Genomic DNA, 14847 nt, shown 5'->3' on the forward strand with positions numbered 1-14847 from the left:
ATTAAAATCTAAACGATCGAGCGAAATATGTGAATTAAAAATAACAAGGAACGAATTACTCGAATATAACTTTAATTGTATCTAATTAAATTTAATCGCATCTGCTACGTGTTTATAAATAAAACACTCTTCAGGAAGTGTTGCATAAACAAACGCGAAGAAGACAGTTGAATCGTCTAAAGTTGAAGTTATTGTATTACAAGAAACAAGCACGAAGAACTATAATAAAATTAAGTAATTAATACAAATTGTGAAATATAATTCCTTATATCGTGTCATTAATTTATTTCTTACAGTATTTTCTATATTGTTCTTGTACTCGAGGAATTCATTTGTCGTTGATTTCTTTGTTTGAATCTACGTTTCGAGCATGCAAATAAAAACACCTGACCACGATGTATGGAATTTATATTCCGAGAACGCGATCTGCTGTAACGTCGATGAAAAACTGACCTGGTATGGGCGTCAGATAGATGATGGTCGCGACGACGGAACTCAGGCCGACGAAGATCGCGAATCTGAAGAACATTGCTGGAACTGTTCGAGGGCGATCCGTGTTCCAGTGACGTTATTTGGCGTGTATGTGGCTGGAACGAGACGCTCAAGAGCCCGAACTAGCCGGTTTCGTGGCCACGGCTACACTAGCACGATAGCAGCAAGTTCATTGCCAGAGAGAGAGTTGTTTCCCGATTAAAAAGAAAGATCTTTCAACTGCGGAAACGCTCGCGCGCCTTCTTACCTGTGACTCGTGCCGTTTTTGCGTCCACTTGCGTTCCAAGTCTCGCGAAATATGTCCACGAATTCTAGCAATTCCATTCATTTCTGTCGGTAGATTATCAAAATCCCGACCGTACTGGAAATAAAATAAAAAATTTCAATTAGTATCCCGTTGGCACGTCGAATTAAATGATTTTCTAACACACCGAGGAACGTAACTTTACTTTTCTTTCGATGCATCCACTCTTGTTGCGAGCCTACGTTGGAGAACTTTCTCGTTAATTGCATTTGCAACTTAAAGAGGAATTTCCTGAAATAACATTTTGAAATTGAATAGTTGAAGTATCCAGTAAATAGATATTCCTTCACCTTCCGTAAGATTCGAAATGTTTGATGGAATATTTCGAAGATGTTGCTGCACGTTGCGACATGCTGCAGAAAGATTTCTGAAACACTATAGAAATATATTTTTGTACAGGGTGTTCGGTCATCCCTGGGAAAAATTTTAATGGAAGATTCTAGAGGTCAAAATAAGACGAAAATCAAGAATACTAATTTGTTGATGGAGGCTTTGTTAAAAAGTTATTAACGTTTAAAGTTCCGCCTGTAGAATGGCAATCTGCGTGCATGCGACAGTGGTTCTCACTCAGCATGAGAAACTCTACTTAGTGACGTATCGACAGCCTCACAGGTTTGTGAGTGAGAACCACTATCACGCGTACGCAGCTGTTCGCAAATTGTCGTTCTACAGGCGGAACTTTAAACGTTAATAACTTTTTAACGAAGCCTCAATCAACAAATTGGTATTCTTAATTTTCGTCTTATTTTGGCCTCTAGAATCTTTCATTAAAATTTTTCCCAGGGGTATGTATAATATATTACCAATTTTACACAATATAAATTACCTAACGTTGAAAACGATGTAAAAAGATATATATGTATATATGTATATTTGTTCGAAGGATATCGGCATGCAATTCTTTTTACATCGTTTCCAACGTTAGATAACTTGCATTGTGTAAAATTGATAAAGTATAAAAGAAGTAAAAATAAGTACACATGCCAGTGTATTTCTTATCCAATTAAATGTTACATATAATAGTGTATTTTTATCAAATTATATATTATGTAGGTGTACTGTACAAATTTTTAACTAATAATGTTATTTAGTACATATACTTCACCATTAAGTATGACGTCCTTGATAACGTAAACATCTCTAGTCAGTATATGGTAGTCCAGCTACCGGAAAGGAAGGGAAGTTAGTATTTTGTTCGCGATTAAAACTCTAATTGAGGAAATTTGAAAATAAGTTGAAAATTTGACTTTTTGTAGGAAAATATGATTGTTGGTGTTAATATCGTTTATTAAAATTAGTTTATAAGTAATCTTATGTGATGAAATGTACCGCTGAGTAAAGGTTAGGTGCACGGTATACATAGAACAGCAATCATGAATGAAGTATTGAATAATAATTTTGTGGAGTTGTACCCAGAGTTAGAAACGACTATTAAAAATGCATCTTTTATTGCCTTTGATGCAGAGTTTACGGGAATACAATCAGACGATTATTTAAAATATAGGTTAGATTTATTCAAGATTTTGAAGTGATTAAAATTTTTAACTAAATTTATTATTATTTGTGTTATTCTCCTTCAGCCTTTTTGATTCGCTTAATATTCGATATACAAATTTGAGGAAAAACATTGAGCCATTTGTTATAGTCCAATATGGCATTGCGGCGTTTCAACATATTCCTGATACAAATAGTTACGCAGTAAAATGTTACAATTTTTATTTAGTACCAAGATCCTTACCATTTAAAAATAGGCAATTTTCATGGCAAGTGGCTGCTTTAGAATTTCTCTCCACAAATAACTTTGACTTTAATAAAGTATGTAATCAAAATTTTAAATTACATTAAATCAGAGATGCACAAACACTTATTAAGTTTAGAATGATGAAATATTTTATGTTAGTAGCAAAATTATGATTATGCTAGGAACGTATCTCTTTATAAGAAAACAGTGCTATGCAAGCCTTTAGAAAAAAAATATATTTAAATGTTTACAGCTCGTTTAACTAGAGTTTGATTTTGTTTGTGGCAGTATTTCAGTCGTGCATCTTTGTTTTAAATAGTCGTTTTTGTCATATTTATAGTATGAATGTTAAGCGTCCATACATTTTAGTTTGCAAATGGAATATCGTATCTTAACGAGATAGATGAAAAACGAATGAAAAATTTGTTGAAGGAAGGTGATTTAACTTGTAATACAGAACATTTAACATACGAAGAGGGAGATATCTTTAAAGACTGTAAAAATAAAGTTTCTAAATGGTTGCAAAGTAAACCGCATGAAATCTCATTTCAGTTAAAAATGATTTCGCCTACTTTACAATATATGGTACATAATGAATTGAGAAACAATTTTCAAAATATTTGGACAGTGTCAAAACATAATGCAGTATGTAAAACTTGTTACTTGTTATTGATGATCTGTTAGAACTGAGACTGTGTTTAAGGTTGTTTTATTTCCTTTCCCTAGGTAGTAGTTGTAAGAGTATCAAATGACATGCACTGTGTTTTAGAAAAAGAACATGGTGATGATTTAAAAAATGAATTGTTAGATTCTTATGTAGGATTTTGTAAAGTATTTAAACTCTTAACTACTATCAAAAAACCAATGATAGGACATAATATACTTCTGGACTTAATGTTCATACATCAACAATTTTATAGACCATTGCCAAGTAACTATAAATGCATTGCAATAAAAAATTATATTTAATGGTTAAAAATAATTTTTTTAAATTTGTTAATTAAGAATTATTTGTATTCCAGATGAATATAATCAATTCAAAAACAATATTCATGCATTGTTTCCACAAATATATGACACAAAATTGTTGAGTTTTGAATTTAAGAAATTATTTGAGAAAGAAGGTAAAAATAATATTCAAACAATTTTTAAATAAAATAAACGATATTATAACTAATGAAAATATTTTTTTCTTCAAGTAACTTGGAGAATAAATTCACTGACTTCGATATATGAATATTTTAAGACAGATCAGGGGCGATTTTTAGCATTTAATTCGCCAAATGTTAAATTAGAGGATGCATCATTAAGTAATAATTTTTTAATTATTTTATTAAAATAAGCATTTCTATGTAAAAATTCCTAATTTGTTTCAAATTTAATTTCAGACGTGAAAAATTACCACGTTGCAGGATGGGACGCATACTTTACTGGGTATATTTTTATAAAGATGGCACACATTTTTAGTGTAAAAAAATATGGAGAGTACGTTTAATGTAATAATCATGTTGCATTACTAACAATATTTATATTTATACATTTCAAGTAGTTATTAATCGTGTAAACTTTAGGGGTTTAGAAGAAAGGCCAATAACACATTTTGAGCTAATGAGTGGCGTGAAACGTTTCGTAAACACCATAAATATAAGTAGAGGCAACGACGTATGTTCGGTAAGAAAAGCTGATAGAGATAATGCAATGCATTAACTAGTAATTTAGATAAATGAATATTTCAGAAACTTGATGGAAAAGATCCAGTGTCAAAGAGACCAGAATGGCTTCATGTGAGGTTGAAGTCGCCATCTTTAAATATAAAAGAGGTACGTTATAACGTATAATTGTAATTAATTATTATGTTTGAATTTGAAATTTTTTTGTCAGATAACTGACAGGTTTTCGTCATTCGGACATGTGGATGTGATGCCTTTTGCCCAGAAACGTGTCTTATTAGCTGTCGCGAACCATAGAAGGTTAGTGAAATTTTTCGTTTCATCAAATTAGTTCTCTACCATAACCTAACAAACGAATATTTTTTTTTTACACAAACACTCGCATTATTCCGAATCAATAAAAAATTCCAACTAAATCAATGCATAATGCAATATCGTATAGACATATTTTCATCGTGTGATCTGGAAATATTAGTGCGTACGTAAATCCTTTCAAATAGACATCTCGTTTAGCGGGAAATAAATTTAAACTCGGTTGTCGTCGGGCACAAATAACCCCACTGCAGCCTGTCAAACTGACGCGAAGCATGCCCACAGAAACTCATATTTTACGTTTTCTACACGCCGCAGTATCCGGGTTAACAAAACAATGTTAGAGATTAAAGGGAAAAAGCAGACACCGCGAATCACTTACATGATTCGTAACATATCGAAATTCTCGACGGGCATCGAATACGCACGGAAAGATAGATCTAGTAATCGTTTTATTTACCCGCTATACTTTACTTCACGCATCAGGCAAATATAATTAGGTATTAAGTACGCAGTTGGTATTTTAGTATGAAGCTGCTTCGAAGTAAGGTGGCGGAACTATTTTGGATCATATCCAAGGGCAACTGCGTATACTCATCATTGCACTTACAAAGTGTAATATCGGTGCACGTGATTTTATACGACGTAACTGCATTTTCGTTTTGCCAAAATTTCCTTCAGTTCGTCTTCATTCGATATTTTGGAATGATATTGTTCGAAGGGATTATATATAAACTATCGTACATTATTTTCTTCGTTTAACTTGAAAAGTAACGGTTATCATTCTCGAAATCGAAACACGTGCAGGTAGAATGACGAATAATATATTTTTTCGAATGTAACGAGCCCGATATAGCATCATAGAGAAAGAGATTAATTATAATCGTACATGTTGTCAGTAGAGCATCACCAGGAAAGCTATAAATATCAGCGAGAAGGTGAACGACCTAAGATCCCTTGAAGATTATTTAGACCATTGGAGTTCTTACATAAACGTTTAGCATAAATTGAATTCTTCGTACACATAATGCATGAATATAATATACATACAGAGTGTTTGGCCATCCCTGAGAAAAATTTTAATGGGAGATTCTAGGGGTCAAAATAAGACGAAAATCAAGAATACCAATTTGTTGACTGAGGCTTTTCGTCAAAAAGTTATTAAAAAATTAAATTAAAAAATTTCAAATCATTCTGAAAAAATTATATTTAGTTACAGGGGTTAATTACAAACATTTTTGGTGAATAGACATACCCCCGAAATCCTGCGCATTTTCGAGAAAAAAAATTCAGTACGGGCGGAACTTTAAACGTTAGTAACTTTTTAACGAAGCCTCCATCAACAAATTAGTATTCTTTATTTTCGTCTTATTTTGGCCTCTAGAATCTCCCATTAAAATTTTTCCCAGGGATAGCCGAACACCCTGTATATTTATATTTACATATAGGATAAATATTCAAATACCGTTCTTAATAAATAAAATAGACGAGAGAGAAAATGAAAAATTTACAATAATATAGTCATATTTCTTATCCATCCATTAAAATTAATATTTGGATATTTAATTAAAAGTTACGTTCAATGTTTTTCGCAAGTAAAAAATTCATTTATTATTTCATCTGTCTACATCTGAGTAATAGATAATAAATAAAGAATTACAATTGAGAATACGCATAAACAAAATTTGCTTGTAATGAATGAATCGTTTTTTTAAACAAATTGTTTTTGAAGGTGCTCTATTTTACTATAGATACATCAAAGAAATGATTCGTTTACATATAAATTCTATCTTTGGGTTCTTAAATCAATAACTAAATGAATGTAGAAGTAATTTGTAAAGAAATAAAGGTATTGATGTGTCGAAGTTGCCCTAAAGGTCTTGACTGAAAAGATGTAGATTGACTCGTGGCAAGAAAATACCACTACACGAGCAACGAGTCTACTTTACGTACGTCTCAAATGATTGTGCCCAGTCACAACAACCCTCGCGTGCAGTTTATTCCTTTGAGCAACTCGAACGAACAATCGGTCGCGTTTCCTTAATTCTGACAGCTTGTAATCACAAACCAACGTCAGTTAAATATCGAATTCTCGCGAATCCATTAAAATCGGTTTGCTTTTCATTCGACGAGCTGTCGAAACAATGAGCACTTACACGAGAACTATCGGAAATGGAAAATGGTTGCATCTTACTGTTTAAATTGCATCGTAAATTCCATCGTATGGACATTTATTATTCCCGTTAACCATTTAACAGCGATATTCCACCCATGGAATTGTTGCAATATTAATTTAACGAGTACGCTGCTATTTTATCGAGGTTTCGATCGAACAGTAAAATTTTTATTCAACCAACAACGAATCGATAGTTTTATCGTTGATATCGTCACTGTCGATAATCAAAAAATAATTAGTAACTTCGTTAAATAATTTGAAGTTTCTTTTCTTGGAACGTGGTGGGGCTATGCTCCGTAGGACTTTTCCGAACGCTCGAAAATGGCGTTCGAAATTGCAACAATAACTTCTATTAGGAGCACAAAGGGAAGCATTCGGTCCATAAAGCTCGTCGCGCGTATCGGGGGTATGCAAATCAGGTGACTTCATCATTCCCGAATTAGATCAAAATGAATTATCCGATGCCCCGCTATCAAGTATGCATTTTCACGAGATGCATTTTCTTTTACGCTCACCATTCTGCACAATTCACTCGTGCAGCCTACCGACGTTCATATATTATAAGCGTCAGATTTTCTTCGGCACTGGCATTGTTCCAAAGCCTGTACCGTTTCTAACCAACGAACTTTTGTATTAAACACAACCTAACCCGTACCAGAGTCGAATTATGCAAATCGAATTACAACCAACCGCAACGGTTCTAGGCGATAAATCGCGTAATCCTTAACGTTCTCTTATTTAACGAAATTATACTCGAATAAAAGAAAGAACAAAGAAATAAGAAGAGAGAATCGAACCGATGTTTCAAACGAACACGTTTATTAATTTTATTGATCCTCTTGTTCTGCTTCGCGCCACGTCTTAAACAACGGTGCAGTCTAACGCGTTAACGTAATCGATACTAAATTATTTTTACACACGTGTTATAATCGTGGCCGCTTTAAAAATCCTGTTACAGCGCGCTGGACATATTGAACCATTTTAAGAACAACAAGGAATTACAAGTGGCGCGATACAACCCTATAAAGCACGCTCCTCCGAGTAGGATCATTTTATGGTACGTACACGACCATGTTTATTTTTAGGCACCGTAAGACCATGAGGTTATTTCGTACGAAAAATATTTAATTCACCGGACGATTGTAACTTGTACAGTGACACTTATGATCCAAAGCCTCGTAACTTCGTTCCGTTTAATCCATTCACTATGGTTTGAATATTTTTAGCTTTAATATTATTTTGCATGCAGTATATCGTCTCTAGCATCTCTGTTTTATTTATTTAAGTGTTTTCAGTTCTTTGTATTAACTCTTGTAGCATAAGTTTTAGCCCTCTTTTGGCGTTGTTTAATTTAGGGTCTTCGTTGTGTATTAGTGAAGAAAAGTGAAAACGAAGGGTTGAACACGTTTTAGGAATCCAGCAAAAGTTTACTATATGTATATCTAAAAGTATAATTTAACAAACAAGAAGCTATAAAGAACGCCCGCCAGTGATGTTCATGATGAAAATAGAAACGCTATTTTCAGCTAATAAAGTGCATTCTCACGATAATAATACTATCAATCGTGATTAATAGCGATAGAGGAATAATTTTTTTTAAAAATTCTGGTCACTACATCTGAATCCCATCAAAGGGCACTTTCCAAGTGCATATGGGTCAGAATTCGATTGCAGATCTAGAAGAAGAATGGAGGATATAGATTTTTTATTTTTTTTTTATTATATGTATACAGGGTGTTCGGCCACCCCAGGGAGAAATTTTAATGGGGGATTCTAGAGGCCAAAATAAGACGAAAATCAAGAATACCAATTTGTTGATGGAGGCTTCGTTAAAAAGTTATTAACAATTAAATTCAAAAATTTCAAATCGTTCTGGAAAAATTATTTTCGGTTGCGGGGGTCTATTACAATCACTTTTGGTGAATACACATACTTCCGAAATCCTACTCACTTTCGAGAAAAAAATTCGAGTAAGTGCTGAAAGTTTTAGGTGAAAAAAAAAGACTTTCGAATCGTCTTGGAAAAATTATTTTTAGTTGCAGGGGTCAATTGCAAGCATTTTTGGTCAACAGACATACCCCCGAAATCCTATTCAGTTTCGAGAAAAAAATTCCTAAACGAAAATATAATGTATGGCCAGAAATGTCTGCCAGAATTTTCATGCGAATCTTTAAAACGTCATAACTTCTGAACGGATTGAACGATTTTAATGTTTAAAAAAGCAAACTACGCGTATTTTAGTATAGAATATGTAGCAATCATAAAAATATTCGAAAAGTTGGTCCTTGACCCCGCAAAATGAGAAAAACTCCATAAAAATGGTCCAATTTTCAAACAGCCATAACTCCTACAATTGTGAATATATTTCAATAAAACTTTTTTCTGAAGTAGAGCTCATGGGTACCTACAAAAAAGTATTAGACAACTTTTCTGTAGGGCGTCAAACAAAATTACTAAAAATGAAAAAGGAATGTTTAAGGAAAATCGACAGGGGGTAGGTGCCTAAATTTTCCGACGAAATCAAAAAATTTCAAATCATTCTGAAAAAATTATTTTTAGTTGCAGGGATCAATTACAAGCATTTTTGGTCAATAGACATATCCTCAAAATCCTACCTAGTTCGGAGAAAAAAATTCAAGAAGTTGTGAAATTTTTCGACGGAAAAAAAAAATTTCAAATCGTTTTGCAAAAATTATTTTCGGTTGTGGGGGTCAATTACAATCATTTTTGGTGAATAGACATACCCCCGAAATCTTGTGCATTTTCGAGAAAAAAATTCTGTACGGGCGGAACTTTAAACGTTAATAACTTTTTAACGAAGCATCAATCAACAAATTGGTATTCTTGATTTTCGTCTTATTTTGGCCTCTAGAATCTCCCATTTAAATTTCCCCCAAGAATGACCGAACACCCTGTATACTTATACTCGAATCAGACCTGAATTCCGTCAGAATTCATTGAATAGTTTCGTATTCTCAAGAATTTCAACGACAGTTACTTCTTAATTGCATCTTGGTACGATTTCTTGCGTAACACACATATAAAAAAAAAAAAAATGTTTGAACAGGCTGTAAAGGAGTTTAAATTCGTATGTCTCGCAGGAGGAAACGACAGTACGAACATTTACGTAATCAGGGTTTCGTAAGGGTCGCGACGGAACGTCGAAGCGGAGTAAATTGAAATCGGAGCATCTTTAACGTTTCACCTTAGTATTGGGTAACGGCGATGGGTGCCACGTATTACTCTGCCTTCGCAACAATTGGCACTGCGATCGGTACTTATGCATCTACGGCAATCTTAGTGCTAATTAGAGATTCTGCGGGCACAGCTTTTCGACCCGCTAAGAAGGACCATTAATTTGTTTGACGTAACACGGATAGCCTCGTTCGCAAACACGAATCGAATTGGACCTTGCCTATCGAGTCGTCCGCTAAAATCAAGATTATGTCACAACGGGTGCAGAATGTTACCGAATTAGTGCATACTCGGGCTCTGAAAACGGGCACCGAAAATGGCCCGCAACAGTCGCGAGCGTCGCGGCTCTAATCGTGAAATATTTCGTTCCCGAGGCCGGCTCGACGGATTTCGCTCACTTTCCACCGCAGAATAATTATTATACCGCACGAACGGTCCACGTAATTTTAGGATCGTGTGATAATGCAGTAAATTATGCGACGATAAATGTCGCGAACCGTTAAATCACTTCGACCGACGGCCATACAGTCGCGCTTTAATGCAGAAGTTTTCAGCATTTCAAAAGGGGGAAACCGAAACAATATTTTCGGAACTCTGTTGGTTCGGATAAAATAACAATTCTTTTTAACCCCATTTTTTCTGTCGATACGAACAGAAACAGAAGGAAGTAATTCGATGTAAAGTTCATCCTTTATTTATCAACGTTTTGGCCTCCAACGTGGACCATTTTCAGGACGAACAAAAATTTATTTCAATCTTAATAAATCACTTCTATCGCATTGCATCTGGGCATTAGAATGTAAAATCAGTTTAAATACTACTTTCTTGTTCTTCCATGCATTTGAGTAGAATATTACTGAACTTTTGAACAATTTTTTTTGTATCTCTGTGCATAGATCCATTAAAAATTTCGTGTAATCGTTTCTCTTCGTAAAACAAATTACAAGATGATAGAAAATAAAATTGACAGTTGCTTGGTTAATCTCACTAGACAAAGAAAATGAAATGTTTGAGTTATGGACACTTTTCTATGTTCAAAATTATTTTCAATATTCCACCCCCGACTTCATCGACTTTGAAGAACACTGCCCCATATGATATTCGAAACTTTGTTAAGATACATAAATCTAATTAAAAACACTGAAACATAAGCATCACAGTCTATTTTAAGTAAATATCAACTTTAGGGGAGGCAGTTGCAATGATGATGATCCTCACCTTGACATATCTATCAAAGACACTCTCACCCGATTAACTCCCAAGAAATTTTAGCATTATAAAGTTATTAATCATTAAAAATATACAGTGTGTTCGGCCACCACTGGCAAAAATTTTAATGGGAAATTCTAGAGGCCAAAATAAGACAAAAATCAAGAATATCAATTTTTTGACTGAGGCTTCGTTAAAAAGTTATTAAAAAATTAAATTGAAAAATTTCAAATCGTTCTCAAAAAATTATTTTCAGTTGCAGGGGTCAATTACAGTAATTTTTGATGAATAGACATACCCTCGAAATCCTAACCAGTTTCTAGAAAAAAATTCATTAGTGAAAATATAATGTCTGATCATAACTATCTGGTTTCCCTGAAGAAAAAAAATTTCGAATCGTTCTAGAAAAATTATTCTCGGTTGCAGGGGTCAATTACAAACATTTTTGGTGAATAGACATACCCCCGAAATCCTGCATACTTTCGAGAAAAAAATTCTGTACCGAAAATATACCGTGTGGCCGGAAATGTTTCTATAACTTTTTAACGAAGCCTCAATCAACAAATTAATATCCTTGATTTTCGTCTTATTTTGGCCTCTAGAATCTCCCATTACAATTTTTCCCAGTGGTGGCTGAACACTCTGTATGTGAAAATAAAGTACAGAAGCAAACGGTCTTAGAGAACTATAGAAGTTAAAAAGTTCATATACCTGGTGTTTCCTTTAGCTCGAACATTCAGAATAATATTATTATTCGCGCTTGAGTATACTCGAGCACCAGCAGTTAAAAGTTTAAGTATACTTCGTTCAATTTCCAATATCACTGGGCGAGATAGCTTCTTCGTTCCTGTTCGTCGATAAAAATAATTAATTAATAGTACAAATTGTTTATTTATGTTATGTAAGAGGATGCTTTTTAAAGAGTTTTATAGGAAAATTGTGGCATATGTGGTAATGAAAATTGCATGGGATGCATTATCCCATTAGGGGTCAAAGGGTTAATGAGAAATATTACTTTATGGGCCTAACAAAATTTGTTTAGTAAAACAATTATGGAGAAAACTATTGGGATCATCTGAGGAATGTTACACAAAATTTTGATTACATTTTCATAGATTGTTTATTATTTAAAATTACAATATGGCAGAATTGTACACCATTGGCTACCATGATATCTCTGGCATCCGAGATTAATGACTGGAAAATAAAAAATGACAATCTAGCATACGATTTTTAAATAGTTTTAAAAACTAAGAAAATTAACCAAACGTTACGACTTTGAGAAAAACACGTTTAAAGTAAACGTTCTAGAAGAAAACAAAATTATTTCACCTTTAGTGGAATCTGAAAACTGATCGTTTTTTAATTGCTCTAAGCAATTGTCGAACCATTTTGAAGCTTTTCTGTATCTTAGCTGCCATTTGTCTATCTCTTAACGAAAATTGTCGACGTTGTTCCCATTAGTCAAATTTATAAATTGCATCATTAATCAAATGTTTTTGTACATGTCGGTGAAGATCGAATAGCAACAAATGGCTGAAAGCTTCCAACGCAACAAGTTTCGTCGGAATATCTGTATTCAAGAAAAACAATCACGCAGCAAAGGGATACGTGACGTGCGTGTAACCGCCTAAAATCGTTCGGGACTAATATGTTTTTGCTTTCAGGGGCGGAATCGTCTTCTCCGGTGGGATATTTGCCTGGATGATGCAAAGCATGCTCAAGAAGTCCACGATATTCAATTAGCCGGCTAGCGTCGTCGCGACGCCATTTATCTGAGACATCGCGTCGCAGTATAATAAGAAATGACGAATTTCGAATTACTCGCTGTCGAACGTCTCTAGTATCGATTATGTGCGTCACAGAGATAGAGACAAAGAACGAAAGAGGGAGAAAAATACGTTGGGAGCGACGATGACGTATCGGCGCCAAGATGGCGAAACAGATCTCTTCATTCTATCCGACGACTGTTGTAACATAATTTTCATTCAAGTGTGCGATTGAGAGAACGGAGAAACGGTGAAAAGAAATATGAAAATTGACAAAGAAAAACAAGCTTTCAGTTTCCAAACGCCTGCGAAACACCCCTTTCTACAACTGTTTGTTGCATTCCTTCGCGAATACGGGACCACCGAGAGATCTATTTCAATTTTCGATCGAGAAATCATGAAGTGGGATCTCTTCGCGCGAGCTGTTATTATTATTTCTACTCGTTCGAGCCCCGAACGCTCAGAGTCGGGCCAGAGCTGGTTTCGTCGAGGAAGTGTTTCGCGTTGCCAAACGCCGTTACTTCGTGAAAAATCCAATTATCCCCGCCCGCCACGCACACACATCCATTTATCATCTTTTTTCCCGCGTACGTTCCGCCTTTCGTCGACCACGTCACGATTCGTCCCGTGCCAAACAACACGAGACGTCCCGTGACGTCACCGGGGCGTCGTGAATTCCTCGGACGCTTTCACGTGTCGTTGAGACGCGACGCCCGGACGTCGTCGGAAGTGCACAGTGTCTATTAAACCCCTCTGCACCCGACGACGTTCCTTAGATTTCCGTTCAAACGACCTCAAGAGGACTACGGAAAGCATTTTACCGGAAACGGTATGGAGCAATGGTGGCCAGAAACCTGTTTCGTGATAGGAGTTATGGCGGGGCTCGACTGTTATAGGAACTAGTAAGAGAAGGAAACACATTAGTAAAGAGCAACCCTAGCAGATGTCTTAAACACTGACTGCTAGACCAAAAGCGTATAATTTTTTACCTTGATTGTAGACCATAGTAAACTACCTCAAATTGATCAATCCGTATTCAAATTTATTCCTCTTTAACATTTCAACTTGAGAATTGTTTCAGCTCCCATAGTGGAATGTTCTGTCACCCATACGTGGATGGTGTGGAAATTTCATTCGTATGTTTAGAAAATCATAACTCCTGAATGAATTGGAGTATTTTAATATTTTAAAATTGCAAACAGCGCGTATTTTTGGTGGAGAATATTTACAAACTCCAAAACTTTTCGAATAGTTGTTCCTTAACCACGTAAAGTGAGAAAAACACTATAGAAATTGCTCAATTTCCAACAACCATAACTCCGACAATAGTGAATATATTTCAATGAAATTTATTTACGAAGTAGAGCTCGTGGGTACCTACAAAAAAGTATTAGACAACTTTTCTGTAGGGCGTGAAACAAAATTATTAAAAATCAAAAAACGAATTTTTAAGAAAACTCGACAGGTGCCTTTTTTCGGCGAAAAAAAGAATTTCAAAACGTTCTAAAAAAATTATTTTTAGTTGCAGGAGTCAATTACAACCATTTTTGGTGATTAGACATATCCCCGAAATCCTTTCGAGAAAAAAATTCATTACACAAAATTTAATTTCTGGCCAGAAATGTCACTCCAAAATTTCTTGCGTATCTTTAAAATGCCATAACTCCTGAACGAATTGGCCGATTTTAATTTTCAAAAACGCAAACTACGCGTATTTTGGCGGGGAATATGTATAAATTGCAAAAATATTCGAAAAGTTGGTCCTTGGCACCGCAAAATGAGAAAAACCCCATAAAAATGGTCCACTTTTCAAACAGCCATAACTCCTACAATAGTGAATATATTTGAATGAAACTTTTTTCTGAAGTAGAGCTCGTGGATACCTACAAAAAAGTATTAAACAACTTTTCTGTAGGGCGTGAAACAAAATTACTAAAAATGAATAACAAATTTTTAAGGAAAATCGACAGGGGGTAGGT

At 34.7% G+C, this 14847-nt stretch overlaps 2 protein-coding genes across 7 annotated transcripts in view; one reads left to right on the plus strand and one right to left on the minus strand.

Moving 5' to 3' along the window:
• LOC143340363 (uncharacterized) overlaps positions 1-14847 on the minus strand; it is a 79033-nt gene that overhangs the window by 33928 nt on the left and 30258 nt on the right. For 2 of the 6 annotated variants that reach the window (XM_076762218.1, XM_076762211.1), the window contains exons 2-4: positions 1087-1163; positions 942-1027; positions 454-853 (exon numbers count right to left, since the gene is read on the minus strand). Coding sequence is in view for 2 of the 6 variants with exons in the window: in XM_076762215.1 (XP_076618330.1) it covers positions 454-529 (76 nt within the window). In the remaining 4 variants the exon portion in view is untranslated. Of the gene's footprint in view, positions 1-453; positions 854-941; positions 1028-1086; positions 1164-1901; positions 1970-4901; positions 5222-14847 lie in introns of those variants that run through there. The other 4 variants (XM_076762215.1, XM_076762216.1, XM_076762212.1 and 1 more) reach the window with 4 other exon arrangements.
• LOC143340365 (pre-piRNA 3'-exonuclease trimmer) lies at positions 2169-13954 on the plus strand. The gene is made up of 12 exons (XM_076762222.1): positions 2169-2300; positions 2377-2611; positions 2907-3182; positions 3264-3468; positions 3560-3661; positions 3737-3847; positions 3926-4022; positions 4109-4208; positions 4274-4357; positions 4419-4507; positions 7654-7752; positions 12767-13954. The coding sequence occupies exons 1-12, from the start codon at positions 2170-2172 to the stop codon at positions 12843-12845; spliced, it is 1608 nt and encodes a 535-aa protein (XP_076618337.1). The 5' UTR covers position 2169; the 3' UTR covers positions 12846-13954.

The sequence above is a fragment of the Colletes latitarsis genome, chromosome 3 (assembly GCF_051014445.1).
Source record: "Colletes latitarsis isolate SP2378_abdomen chromosome 3, iyColLati1, whole genome shotgun sequence".
NCBI lineage: Eukaryota > Metazoa > Arthropoda > Insecta > Hymenoptera > Colletidae > Colletes > Colletes latitarsis.

Bases quoted from the DNA above. Each gene is read 5' to 3' on its own strand.
- LOC143340365 (XM_076762222.1), top strand. From the start codon at position 2,170: ATGAATGAAGTATTGAATAATAATTTTGTGGAGTTGTACCCAGAGTTA. The intron at 3,183-3,263 runs GTATGTAAAACT...TCCTTTCCCTAG, and splicing joins CAGTGTCAAAACATAATGCA to GTAGTAGTTGTAAGAGTATC. The intron at 4,023-4,108 runs GTACGTTTAATG...TGTAAACTTTAG, and splicing joins AGTGTAAAAAAATATGGAGA to GGGTTTAGAAGAAAGGCCAA.